Source organism: Amia ocellicauda, chromosome 22 (assembly GCF_036373705.1).
Source record: "Amia ocellicauda isolate fAmiCal2 chromosome 22, fAmiCal2.hap1, whole genome shotgun sequence".
Taxonomy (NCBI): Eukaryota; Metazoa; Chordata; class Actinopteri; order Amiiformes; family Amiidae; genus Amia; species Amia ocellicauda.
In genome coordinates this window covers 14,922,929-14,937,148 of record NC_089871.1, presented here as the reverse complement: position 1 = coordinate 14,937,148, position 14,220 = coordinate 14,922,929, and the positions used below count along the sequence as shown (strand labels likewise).

General features: G+C 44.6%; 1 protein-coding gene across 1 annotated transcript in view; it reads right to left on the bottom strand.

The window, feature by feature from the left end:
• ano8b (anoctamin 8b) overlaps positions 1-14,220 on the bottom strand; it is a 38,190-nt gene that overhangs the window by 6,398 nt on the left and 17,572 nt on the right. Inside the window, exons 2-16 of the mRNA XM_066695692.1 lie at positions 13,013-13,123; positions 12,121-12,253; positions 8,462-8,600; positions 7,665-7,761; positions 6,979-7,095; positions 6,249-6,376; positions 5,973-6,134; positions 5,607-5,759; positions 5,347-5,473; positions 4,746-4,801; positions 4,187-4,261; positions 1,510-2,250; positions 1,120-1,311; positions 887-1,018; positions 279-389 (exon numbers count right to left, since the gene is read on the bottom strand). Coding sequence (XP_066551789.1) covers positions 279-389; positions 887-1,018; positions 1,120-1,311; positions 1,510-2,250; positions 4,187-4,261; positions 4,746-4,801; positions 5,347-5,473; positions 5,607-5,759; positions 5,973-6,134; positions 6,249-6,376; positions 6,979-7,095; positions 7,665-7,761; positions 8,462-8,600; positions 12,121-12,253; positions 13,013-13,123 — 2,474 coding nt within the window. The remainder of the gene's footprint in view (positions 1-278; positions 390-886; positions 1,019-1,119; positions 1,312-1,509; positions 2,251-4,186; positions 4,262-4,745; positions 4,802-5,346; positions 5,474-5,606; positions 5,760-5,972; positions 6,135-6,248; positions 6,377-6,978; positions 7,096-7,664; positions 7,762-8,461; positions 8,601-12,120; positions 12,254-13,012; positions 13,124-14,220) is intronic.

Genomic DNA, 14,220 nt, shown 5'->3' with positions numbered 1-14,220 from the left:
CATGCAAATAGTCACCAGATAGAATGGGGCTTTGCATAACATGTTCCACAAAAGATTATCTGGCAGGGATGACGTAACTGCCCAGAGAAAAAGAAAATGTTGAGTTTTTCCCCCCCCTCTCTCTTTCTTTATCTTATAATTTCTACCAACACTCAATGGTATGTATCTTTTATTTGCCAAAACACCGGCTGAAAACCACACTCCTTTCAGGAAATAAAACCATGGATGGGGACAATGAATACGAGGGGTTCAATAACAATATTTTCTCTTTGACCTACCTTGAAGGCCTCTCTCCGCTGGTACTCCAGTTTGGCCATCTCGTCTGCCACCCAGGAGGGGATGTCAGGGATTGCAATGTGGATGATGTACTTCAGAAGCATGGCAAAGTGCTGGGCACAAAAACACATACAGGTACACACCGTGAGACATGTGACACCCACTGCTCTCACTCAGTTTCAACTGTTTTGCTGCTCTCTGGATTTCTGTGAATAGTTGTGGAGTCAGTATTGTTTTCTGCAGCTCAAGTTGCAAAATACATTTACAGCAGGTGACCAGCAGGCAGGCAGGTAAACTCATTAATCATTGTGTCCTAAGCATGTGGCTTTTAAAAATAAATAAATAAATAAATACATAAATAAAAGAGGCAAAGAAACAATTCTCACACCACCACTTTAAAAGGACACTTTCTCTCATGGTAATGTTACAATCAGCACTATCTGCCCAGAAGATTAATACAGAGGTGTGATTTAATTTGACTGTTTTTATATATTAAAAAAAATAAAACACTATGACACTCAAATCATCCCGTCTAAAAACCCTTGTCACCACAGTGATATACTGCCCTCTCTGACTGGCTGTAACAGTAGGATGTGTTGGGTCAGTGTACCTCCAGGATGACAATGGAGATGATGGCCATCTCAGGACTCAACCAGGGAAAGAGGCGCTGCAGCTGGCCACACTGCCCAATCAGGTAGCAGTTTACTATGATGGCAATGAGACCCATGGCCTCCATCACATTCTGCAGAGAGAGAGACACACATCAATTACTACACTGGACTGGATTGGCTTCCTTGACATCTGAGATGGCTCTTACTGCTGACAGGGGCTCGTGGGACTGACCTGCCACTGGCCAATGCTCTCCACGCGCTGGCCGAAGGGTCTCTGCAGGCCGGTGCACAGCTTGAAGGCATCGCTGCGGATCTCGATGATGTTGTTGATCAGCGCACACATAGCGGCCAGCGGGAAGGCGGAGGAGAAGAGTACCACGTAGCCAAACTGGATGAACATCTCCTGGTAGTCCTGAAAAGTGTCCTGAGAACACACAGCACAAGAGAGATGGCTTCTCAAACAGCTCTTTTTGTCCAGTACGGATAATGCAGTGCGACAGGGCAAGGGGTTACTCTACAGCATCCATGGTGGTGAAACAAGAACTGTCCTCAGGTGAGGCAAAAAAGAAAAAAGGGAGAAACTGAAAATTATCTTCCCCATTAAAAAATGAGCAACTCTCACCTCGTACGTCTTCATGCAGCTCTCAATCTCGGCCTGCGTGAGGGAGGAGGTGTAGGTCTCCTCGGGGGGGTCGATCCAGGACTCCCGCTTGGCCTTGACCTCCTCCCTCTCGACGCTGTGGCCCCTCTTCCTGTAGCGCAGTGACACGGTGCTTTCGGGCCCGGCTGGCAGGGCCGTGGCCTGGGCCTCCTCAGAGGGCTCTTTGGCATCGGGGCCGCCGTTGTCATCGTCATCGTCGCACATCTCAAACACAGAGGAAGGATCCATGCCCTTCTCCACCATGGTGGGGCTGCCCTCTTCCAGGAAGTTTTCCATCTGGGTCACCAGCGCCGCCGCCGCCGCCTTGCGGTCCACCTTCTCGATGAAGCTCACCTTCCTCAGCTTCAGGCCACAGTCTATGAGGCTCTCTTCCTCGTTCTCCTCCTCACTCTGCCTCTCCTCCTCCTCCTCATCCTCCTCCTCCGGCACACCACAGCCCCCGTTCAGACACTTCTTCTCCCTCCTCTCTGTCACCGTGCCCCCCTGCTGCCCCAGGCCCTGACCCGGCGGGGCCTGCTCTGTCGGCGAAGCCTGGGCCTTTCCTGCAGCCAGGCGTCCGTACTTCAGCAGGGCAGTCAGGACGAGGTCATACATGGCCTTCAGGGTGAGCTCCCCAAGTTTGTGCCTCTCGTACAGGTAAGGCTGGAGCACCTCTTTGATGTTCTGGAGGAACTGGCGAATGATCAGCAGAGTGGCCAGCATCTATGCAGAGGGAGAAAGAGAAAGAAAAAAGCTGTCAAGCAGCAGCAATAGTGAACGATCTATGAGCTTTGAAAAGGTTTTTACTTTTTTGGGGGGGGGCAAATATATAAACAAAATGAAAGTAACTCTTGATACACTTGTACACTTGAAATCCAAACTCCCATCTGTCAAAACCTACACAGGACACTGTTGGGCATTAAAATGGGTCTCAACTGCACAAACAAATAAAAAAAAAACTGTAGGAAACATTTATATTCACAAAAAGCTTCAATTTCAGAGCGCAAATACAGCCAGCGAGCTCCCTGCATCAGCCAGGGCATCAGAATCAGAGGAGACAGAGAGACAGGTCTCTGTGCTACACTATATTCCTGCAGAAAGCACCTCGGGCACTGAATGACTGAATGACATGAAAAATCATGTTCTCTGAAAATTCAAAATGCGTAGAAGTAGCTTTTAAGGCACAACCCTACCTTGGTTGTGTGTTAATACTTTCATTTGTGGGGAAAAAAACAAAACAAAAACAATTTAGGAGATATCCCGAGATATTCCGTTTCCTAGTAAAGATGGTCCCACTCATTTTTGGTTCAGTAAAACAACACACAGTTTTATCACTTCATGAAGAAGTCCTCAGCTAAGGCGCTGGATAGAAGATGGCACTGCAGTCATTTTCAGTTTGCTCTTACTGGAGTGCACCACAAGTTTGACACTGGTTTAGCAGTCCACAGCTGGTGCTAATGGGGAGGTGCAGGGCTAGAGAGTCCCACAGAAAATATCCAACAGCTTTTTCTGTGTGGGAGCTACAGAGGCCTGTAGCGCAGTACTGAGGCTGAATGCTGCCAAGCGTAGCAGGCAGACAGAAGGACAGACAGACGCACAGACAGAGAGAGCGGGCCAGATTCATGCAGGCACTGCGAGGGGCAGCCCTACTTTAGACCTGTAGCGGGCCTTGAGGACTCGCTGAAGGAACATGGCCAGGAGCTGGAGTTTGAGGAAGAGGAAGGGCAGGAGGTTCTCTTTGATCTGCCTCAGAAAGGTCTGATTCAGGGAGAGGACCAGCAGGAGCTTGGGGGGGAGGATTAGAAAGGATAGACGGACAGACAGACAGAGGACAGAGAGGAGAACACCGGTGAACCGCAACAGTTTTAAAAAATGAGACACAGGATTGGTTCTGTCCTTGAGGACAAACTACCCCAAACTACAACATCGAGATTTTGGTACTTGAAAACAGTTTTGTTTGCAAATCAGTCAATATTACACTGCAAAACAAAACTGACCAAACAGTCAAGTGGAAACAGTCAACTGAAAAAAAATCTTATCAGAAACAAGTCTCTGCCAACTTTCAAACACCACAATGTGAGTTGATTTTTCCTTAGACTTAAAACCCTGTGGAAAACATAATCTACCCAAAGGTTATATGTGTGTGTGTGGAGGGGGTGGGGATTGTTATTTCATCCACAATATGTGCTAAACTGCTGAGGAAGCAACCAGCTCCTGGATGGCACCTCATGATAAATTACAGGCCACTTCGAAATTCATCACAACACTGTCATCTGAGAAACAGCATCAAAATACAAGAGTTTAGATTCAGAATCAAAAGCACTGTAGACACGGATGGACTCTGCTGCTGAAGGCAAAATCTGGTCAGCTCAATACAATTCACCAATCATCAGTTTCTTACGGTTTCAAAACAAAAGAAGAAAAATACAGCTTGTGAATTTTAATATGGTAATGTGTGTGTTATCTTAAATTCACAGTAGACAGTTGTATTACATGCATGCTAGGAACTTGCACAAAAACAACAATTCCTGGGTGGTAAGAAATTAGGAATTGAACACAAGATGACAGAAGATAACTATTCTGTTTTTGCTTTTTAACATTGTACTGATTAATGGATCTGATTGTCAAGAAGATATTAGTACCATTTTGTCGCTCTCACCTCTTTTAGGCGCTCCATGTCTTTGAGGTAGAATCCAATGTAGAAAAGGCTGAGATAAGAATTTACAAACTGAAACTGTAAAAAGAACAAAGAATTCAAAGTAGAAAGAACAGCGTCAGTATTACTTTAAAGTGAAGCGGGGAAACAGACTAAGACCTAGACCAATTTAAAACTCTGACCTACCGGCAAATCACAAATTGCAAAGCTTGTAACCAATCGCCGTTTAATTGATTGCCAGCAGTCACTTTCTACGCCTTATAAAATAAGACACATGCGGGCAAACAAAACTAGCCAATAAAAAGGAACAAATAAAGGAGGAGGGCTTGTTAAATTTAATATAGGAGTGAAATGAGCATAAAACTGTTCATTTATACTATACACTTGAGTGGCTTGTGTGTTGTGTTTATATTTTTGGTCATTATACATATTCATAACACTTCTCCAAATACACTTCATATCAAAACAAATTCACTAGCTTATACAGTAGTATTTATGTTTTTCATGTGAACAATTTGGCATTTTCTAGCAAAGTGTTCATATATATGGGAGGCCTACTTACTAGAACAATTTTCATGATGAGATTTTTCTCATAGGCACTCTGGAGTCTGTAGTTTTCTGAAAAGGAGATGAGAAAAAAAATTGACAGACAGGAGAGGACACTAATGAGAAGAATCGGTGCTTGCTGCTCATTAGTCGCTTACAGGTGCTATACCCTAACGAAGCCCTTTCCACAAATATCCCAGAAAATCAACAACAGCCACATTCAATTACTCCATTTGTTTTCTTGTTCTCCCATCCTCTAAACCTGCATATTGCTTTCAATCCCACTTCCACTTTGATCAACTATCCTTGCAGGTTGTCTGCTTTACTTTGGTTAAAGCTTAAAACACTTTAACTGGTCCAAGGTTCTGGCCAGAGATATCCACAAAACTACTACACATCCTGTCTCTCTGTGAAAGGGCATATGCTGATATATGATAATGATAATAATTTTGGAGAAATACTTCAAATACATACTAAAAGGTTTCAGGAACTGTAATAGTAATACTTGTTTTCCATAGCACTTCTAGTAATACTAGTATTATTCCTGTGTTACTATGTTAGACCACCTCTACGCAATCAATCACTGATTAGAGGCACTCCCATAATGCACTACACACCCATATCATTGAGCCAGCAGGCAATCTTCCTGTACACCTCGTCACAGGCAGTCACAGTGATGGCCAGCATAATTTTGGGGATGAATCGGGCTACACGAGGAAGCTCCTTGATCCCCATCACAAACTCCTGCAGGACAAAGACACCGGGGCGGAGATTATTAGCGTCAACCCGGGACGTTCATCCATGTTAACCCAGTTACTCCATGGAGTCAGACTCTCATTAATCAATATAGAGGACAGGGCCGGTTGAGTGGACTGACCTGCAGCTCGAAGCAGATGAGCATAGCCAGGAAGACGAAGCAGAGACAGAACATACAGACGGGCAGGCTGACCAAGTACTGAAACACCATCCTCTTCCAGGGAGGGTAGTAGAACTCCTCACAGCCTGTCACCGGGCTGCAGCGCTTCACTCCCTGTCAAAACAGCCATAGAGGTGGGACAGGGGCGCTTACAGACACGTTCACGCACTTGCACACTGTTGTGTGTTGATTAATTTTAATAGTGATGTTATCCCTCTCATATTGTCAACATTGAGAGTTACTGTCACCCTGGATAAAGGATTCTGCTCAATAAATACCTTAAAAACTTCTCATTCACTGCAACTTCTAGCCCTCTCTCTCTCTCACCCTGAACTGTGGGCGGGGCTCTTCCAGGGACTCGGCGGGCGTGTCCAGTGTCCCCCACTTGTAGGCTAGCTCCGCCCCTCTGCGCTTCCACCTCTCCAGGAACAGTGTGGCCCAGACCACGTTGAAGAGCGCGAACACCACGCAGCAGATGTCCCGGCTCGTCTGCGGCACACCGAAGACACAAGGATACGGGGTTAACATTCCCGGTACGGAAAGCAGGCGTACGGCATGCTAGTGAAATTCTCTGTGTGGACGTTCATCGCCGCTACCAATCACCTGGTCCGATTCCGTCAGCATCCAGAGCACGAAGCCGATGACAGCTGGGTAGAGCATGGAGGTGGTATAGAAGCCCAGCCAGGCGAAGTACATTGCGATCTTCACCCCGAAATAATCGCAGATGTCGTCTGCATGGGAAAGGGGAGACGGGGAGAGAGAGAGATCAACCAATCGCATTCTTCTCCTTCGATTTGACAACAAATAAATATTCCAATGGCTTATGGTGACTCTAAATCGCTCAAGGCAGAACAACTGCTGCGTGGGCTTTGACCCTTTCAACCGGAGTTGACTGGATTACAATGTCCAAACATGTGAGTGGTTGGAACTATTTAACATAAGCCCACAGAGCTCAATGCTCACATGAATGAACCATTTAGCACTTAATGTATACAACAACCGCACCCCCACTTAAAGAGTTATGCTCAGTGTTTGCCCAGGGCAAGGAAGGCGTTGTACGTGCTTCCCAAATTTCCAATGTGTAAGATAAATTAACCTAGCGAGTTGCAATAACACACAATCTGGATATGAACTGTAACTGACGGATAATTTAAAGCGAAGATGGCTGTTTTGGTTGTGTATATAGCAATTGCTCCAGAGTATGTGAGCAAATAGTGTTTTCCTGTCTTCATGAGCCAGCCAGCATGAAGCTTTCCACTTTCCAGACGAAAGCAGTTCATCCCTACTTATAAACACTAAGGGCACCAGGAGTGGTTTCTTGCAGAGCACTGACCCAGGGGCTGTTTCTCGCAGACCGCCTGCACCCAGGACTTCATCAGCTGGCTCAGGATTCTCTGTTCATGCAGCGGGAAAACCTGCTGGATCACCCCTCTAGCGCTCAGCTCCGGTACTGCAGCACACAGAGAGAGAGAGAGAGAGAGAGAGAGAGAGAGAGAGAGAGAGAGAGAGAGAGAGAGAGAGAGATAGAGAGAGATAGACAGAAGAGAAGGAGTTCAGGAACACAGGGGTTTGGAATTCCGCTGCATGCTGGGAGGTGAGGGCTGACAGCTTCTGCTGAGATGAGAAACTAAGATCACTGAAGAAGAAACAGTGCTCAAGACACTTGGGAGTGGAGTTTCCAAAGTTAAACAGCTGATCATATATTCTGGGAAGCTTGCTATTCTGTCTTCTCCATATGATCAATGATTCGTAGGGACTTTGTGCAGATGCTCAAGCCTGAAAAACAGCAAAACGTACACGCAGTGGATCTAGCACAGACATTCTGCACAGCTTTGTACTTCATAACCAAATTAGAAGCCCTGATTTTCCATTTGAATAGCCCACACACCTTTTTCTTCCTGGTTTTTCACCTTCTCTTTCCCACTTTGGCTTTCAATGTGACGTAATTATAATGTACTGTTTGTATTTACTAATATGTTTGTACACTAAAATCACATAACCAAACAAAATGCTGCTTACTGATTGGCTGCCCCTCCAGGAAGTGGATGTTGTGCAGGACCTCCCCTTGTTTGGCTCTCATGTTCTCCAGCCAGTACTTGATGATACTCTGACGCTCCTGTGAAGAGATGACAACACCCCCCCACCGCCATCAGCTGCCACCACCAACCACACAGGCCCAGTGTCTCAATTCTGTTACAACCCCCTGCGAAAAGAGGCATCTTCCACTGTACCAACCACAGGTGCAGAACAGTAACAGTCTTTTATCACACATTCATGAGACTTGCATACTGTCAACCTCAAGTATTTAATATTTTTTCGTCAACGTTTCCCTGCTGACAGGGTGAAAGGCCTCAGCAAGTATGACACTTACATCGCTCCCCTGGGTTGGTTGCTGGGACAAGCTTCCCTCTGCTTTAATGGACTGTACCGGAGATCGAGAGCTACTCAGTGGCTGTTTTCCTGAAGGGCACTGTGACCTCCTAGTATAGGTACTGCAATGTAACAGACAACCCTGTGCTGCCAGTACCCACAGAACTCTAAAAATAAATTGTACGCGCGCACAATACACAAGCACTATAACATTCATGGCCTAGTCATTAATTTTGGGAGGAGATTCTTAAATAAATGGCTCATCTTCAAGTCTTCGGGAGGAAAAAGGGAGGATGTCAGGAAGCTTATTGCTTTTACACCCGTAAATTGGGAGAAGGTTCTGGATTGTGTTGTGCCAGTATCTAAACGGGGTGAAAAAGCTTTTACCGGTGTTCAAATTTAAAGCACAAGATGAGGTATGGATGTAGGCCGCTTGGGTGTCTGACCTGGGAGCTGAAGAAGCACAGCTCGCTTTCGATGTTCTCATAAATATAGTCCTCTTCGCAGGAGAAGTTGCGGGTCCCACCCCCGAACTCTGGTTTGACGGCTTTGCGTAGCCCCACTTCCTCCGCCCCACGCAGCAAACTGGAAGGAAAAAACATTGACATTAATGTGAAACAGGATTGAACCCTAAATTGACCTCACCTCGCACTCTTACTTCTATACAGGGCTTGAAGGACAGTATGAGATTGATATGCATGTGATTTTGACACAACTGGCTCTTTATTGCTTCAATTTGCGGATAGGGAAAACTACAAAATACCTTCTGTGCCAAATATCCTGTTTCTTTATCACATGAGCACATGCTTGATAAAGCAGGGCAAATGCCATTAAATGATTTTCTTTGTCAGTAAAATAAACAAAGACCAGCCGTATTAAAATTATATCAGCCTGAAAAGATTGGCTTCTTCATTTTAAACCAGTCAGAGAGTCACGATTTTGTGGGTGCTGGGTAACATTAAGAAAACTGGCACAGAGACTTAGACATATCACAATGTCGCTGCCTCCTTTAAGTTTTCACTGACTGTCAGTTATCAGGTTCATTAGCTATACTGTCACCTTTAGCGCTTCAGACCTTAGGTAACCATATCTTGCTTGCTCTCGGGCTCAATTACAGTCAAAGATTAACCCTCACCCCCCCATTGCCACTCACAGCTTTGCCATCTGTTCTCTCTCCCTCTGAAATATGAACAACCCCTCCCCTTGCCCAACCCCCATAGACTGTTTATTTACAGCTGTGCCCCTGAAGGAACAGCGCTTTGGAAGGTGCCAGTTTGTGATTATATGGCTTATGTATATACAGACACACGAGTACATCTTAAAATCCACTTTCCCTATTTCAGACTGGCTCTCTCGCTTCCATAGTGCCTGTAACTGACAATCAACTTCAGATGGGCACACATAAACAAGACTGGATTATAAATACATACAGTGGCTATTAAATTACTTACAATCATTACAATTTATCGCATTATTTACTTAAAATCACCCATTTATACAACTGGGTTTTTACTGGAGCAATTTCGGTACAGCATATTGTTCAAGGGTACAACAGCAGTGTCCCGCACCTGGGATTGAACCCACGACCTAAACATAACCTCGCTCAGATTTCCTGTTTTAATTCATACCCCCCGATATAGATTATTTCAGGTAACGAGATGGCATTTTATTCAGACACACGCAAACCATTCAGCTCTACTATAATTAAAACGGGAGAGAGGAAAACAGTGTGTCAAGTCAGCAAGTTTCAAATGTAAGCTGTTGGATGTGTCCCAGAAAAAAAACAAGGAAAACAGCTCAAACTAGTGTATTATTTTGATTGCATGTAACTGAAATAAATCTTCCTGCGCTATCGGTCTGAAGAGTTGCAGGGTTATGATTTGGATCACCCTTCACTAGCATTTTCATTGAAATGACGCAGGACTGCATATTCAGAGTGAGACTGGGAGACTTGCAGAGAGCTTAAGTTTGGAGAAGCACAGAAAAGAACGAAAAATGTATGTGGGATTTGCACAATGGCAGGATTTCTTCCCGAAAGTGGCAGAGTAGGGATTGAGGAGTCTGCGATTACATAAAGAAGGGCAGCTTGTTGGGAATGAGAACTGCAGAGAAATCTTTAGCAAGGCTGGGGACGGCAGGTTGGGGGAATGTGACGTGCAGCAGGTGACACAGAGTGATGCTGAGCAGGGTGACTAATGGCTTTGTCCAGTGAGAGGATCAGCCAGCGAGCTTGTCAAGAGAAAAAAAAGAAAAAGCTCTCGGGTTTGAACCAGCTGGGGTAGAGAGACAGAGAAAGAGAGAGAATCCGTGTGCATTTGTGTGTGTGTGTGTATGTGTGATCTGAGATTCTGGCTTGCTTTAGGAAGCGAGGGCCTTTAAGGAGCGATCAGAAAGTTGTTGTCCAAACAAAACCCCGATCTGTCATGACATCATTGGAAAGAGGGCACCATATTGTAAAACAAAAGCAATCCACTCCTTAATAACTAAAGTACCAAGAGGAGAGGGGAAAAGGTTCACCTTCAACACTAAATGCATCATTTATCATTTATCAGTTTCAGATCAATATCCTACCCTTCCTGTCTGTATTTTCTTTTTTTGTGCTGTAAAGGTACACACACACACTCAAAAGTAGTCAATCGGAGCATGTGCACAATGTCATCGGTCTTCAGAGGAACCACTGGTAGTATCCCGAACCTTGCTAAAGAACAATACACTCTGGGCTCCAGGGCACTGCGGTAAATGCACAGACTACACAAAGTACTCTGTCGCTCCCTGTCCTGCCCCACGCATCATTCGGCTTAATTCAATTATGCAGATGTAAAGGAAATCAGAGGACGCAGGGCCTGGAGGACTGAAGCGGCAAAAGAAAGCACTCAAGGTTTCTTAAGAGAACCTGGGAACAAAAGATCAGCTCACCAATGCAGTGTAGTGCACCGGCCCAGGCCTTCTCAGCTGCACACTGGGGCCATGTGGGAATTGATTACTGTGGTTTCAGCAATTCCACCAGTAAGCACCTTGTTACTAATTAGAATTGTATACAAAACATGCCCTACCTATTAGGAAGCACTTTATTATATATATATATTCCGCTGGGGGACAAGGCAATTCAAGATGATCGATGCACTTGGGACGCCCAACTGAAGCAGAGAATACGGGGGATTTTGACTCGTGCCTTGCCCTTCCCCGGAACCATTTATCGACCCACAAGTTTAAACACGACCTTTTTTTGCCTTTTCTTATTTCAATTCAATTTAGATTTTTGGTCGTCGAGCCATCGATGGCAAACGATTACAAATTCGCTTTGAAAACAGAGGCTTTAGGCCGTGAACATTTACGGGAGACAGAATCAGGCCCAGGGAAAACAGCAGTAGCATTTTTTGAGGTCATGTTTGCTTAAGGCTTAATGTGAGCACATAAAGGTGTGTTGATTAAGGGCTGTGGAGAATTTCCCTGTGATAGTTACAATCACTGACTACATGTATGTACGTCTTACCCGTACAGTTACTGGGAAAGTGCTAGTTTCAACACCCAGCTGTGATTATCAGTGCAACCGCTTCACACACTGGGCCTGATTTAAAATCTATCAGTTTATTTTTTGAAGGGGTGAGTGTGGCTATAAACAGAAACTTAATTTGCTTTTTCATTGACGATTTGCCTAAGTTTCCTTAGGATGTCTTTCCCTCTGATCGCACATTGACATTTTGTACCAGTCATGATGTCAAATAAATAACTGAGCTGCGAGGCATCTGAGTTCCTGGCATTTGTAGAGAAAAAAAAAAAAAAAACACAATTCGTATAAAAAAATAAATCAAGTAATCTGCTTTTTTTTAGATGCATGGTCACCTCCATGGCTGAGAGGGTGTCTCCAGCCCTGGTCCGGGACAGCCCTATTCCCCTATTCACTGAACATCAGCCGTTTCTAATGACAACGATAGTAGATCAAATAAGCAGATCACTTTTTCAGTTAAAGGAAATCCATTCAAACTTCTAGACTGTTAAACTCCTATTGGCTGCTGTTACAGACATTGCCCCGCCCACTCCTATTGCTCCTCCTCCTCCCCGCACATTCCCTCCCTTCCCTCCCTCTCTCTCCCCCGAGCCTCACTTCTCGTAGGTTGCCGTGACGAAGAAAGCGTAAACGTGCGTCTGTTTGTGGTGCCGAATCTGGATGATGAGCTCCGGGATCCCCAGCCGAATGTGGTTCAGTAGCCATAGCAACGTGTGGTCATCCGTCGAGTCTGTGAAGGTAAACAGGGACACGACACAGAGATGACCATCTCAGTCAGGAGTCATGCTTGAAAATTAGTATTTCCCTGTCATTCATCTTGCCTTTTTTTCCATCTCACTCTCTCTCTGACCATAGCCCTGTGTCTATCAGGGTCATCAGACACTACTGTAATGAAATAATGCAATTTGAAAGGGCCTGAGAGATATCCGAATGAATCTGCCATATTATATTTCATATTTTGGCAATATTAATTTGTATATTTAAGCAATACTTCTCTCTTACTGAAAACTAGCATGGCGAAAATGGCACCTCAAGAAAATATAAGGATTTGACGTAGACATTTTAAGCTTTCAGTATATTTGTGCATGTGCAACTGTGACTGAGGGGAAGGGACAGCCATCCAAACAACTGTCTCCAAACTAAAAAGTCCCTTACGGCAAAGAAGAGCAAGAGAAACAAACAAACAAGCAGAATCAGAAACATAAGGACCAACCAATTCCCTAAGGCCAGAGACACAACAGGGATGGTGTTTAGAGAGAAAGAGAGAGAGAGAGTAGGCCAGGAGAAACAAGATATAAATAGTGACGTGTACGCAAATAATAAAAAGGAGAAGAAAAAAAAACACACACAGAAAAAGAAAGAGAGAATGAGAAAAGGACAGGAATCCAGACAGAGTGAGATGCATGAATTCATAGAGAGAGTTTGTGTTTCAGTGCGAGAGAAGGAGAGAGAAAGCATGGCAGCATAAACAGGACCTCTTTTACAGCACCTGCGAAAGTCATCAAGACGTCACAGTTTTCCGTGGGAACGGTCTTCATCCAGGATTTGTGGGACATGATGTACCGCCCGGCCTGCAGCAGTCTCTTCCCAAAGAGCTTGTCTGAGAGGGGCGAAGGAGAGAGAGAGGAAAACAGTGTATCAAGTCGGGTTGCCAGCTACCTCACAAAACAGTGACACGGGAGACAGGCCTGGCGCCGTGCCCAGCTGGGGCCAGGCAGCGGTGTTAACCCCAACAACACCCGTCCCCCCTTCGTAATCCTAAATGTCACCCACCTGAACTCTGAAATGGGAGAAGCGGGCAGAAGGGCTTAACCCCTGCTTATCACAGTGGTAGCTAGGCTGGTGATTTTAAGTTAATGGTGCTTATAAGTAACATTGAATGTTTTTAATGAGGTCATTCACATTTAGTCTTAATTTGTTTTTAGCCAGAATGCCCTCGCAGAATTCTCCCTTGGACAGCTAGGAAGGTATTTAATAATTAGCCTTTCCCAATAAAGAACCGAAAACACACAAATTCAGGACAGGCTCACACACATATTTGCAATGGATACACCTGATGAAATGAATGAGAACAAACTTTTAGTTCATACAGGCAGCCACAAGACACAATAGGGCGGTGATCTCTTTTGTGCATTAGGGGAAGTGACAGCATTTGCCCATGTGACACATTTCAGTAAACATTACAAACTGAACTCCAGAATGTGAAAAAGTAAAGACACAACTGAGGATCTCTTAACAAATAAGAAAACAAATAAGAAAAAACAGATTATTTATTAACGGAGAGAGAGAATAAGATCTTTAAACATCATTAGACGCGTGGAACATGTAAGTGCTGTTACAGGAGTGGAAGTGATGTTGGAAAGTCAAGAAATGTCCCGCCACTAGCATCTATCACACACTTACTGATGTTTTGTTTAGATCTGAACTGATACTATAGATTAGGCCTTTTTGTTATATGCAGCCTTAAAAACTGTATATTCTCTATAGTGATAAGGAGTGCCACTTGTACAGGTTGTATTGGTAAACCTTTGTGTATAGAAACAGAAACAGAAGCCCATTCAAGTCCCACAGTAGAATTGGAGACTATCTTCTCCAGCTTTTTCTTCCCCACTATTGAGAAAGTAGGTTACTTTCCCAGAATTCCCAGATTCAACAGCATCCTCATTGTGTCTTACACAAACTGGGGTGCCAAACAAA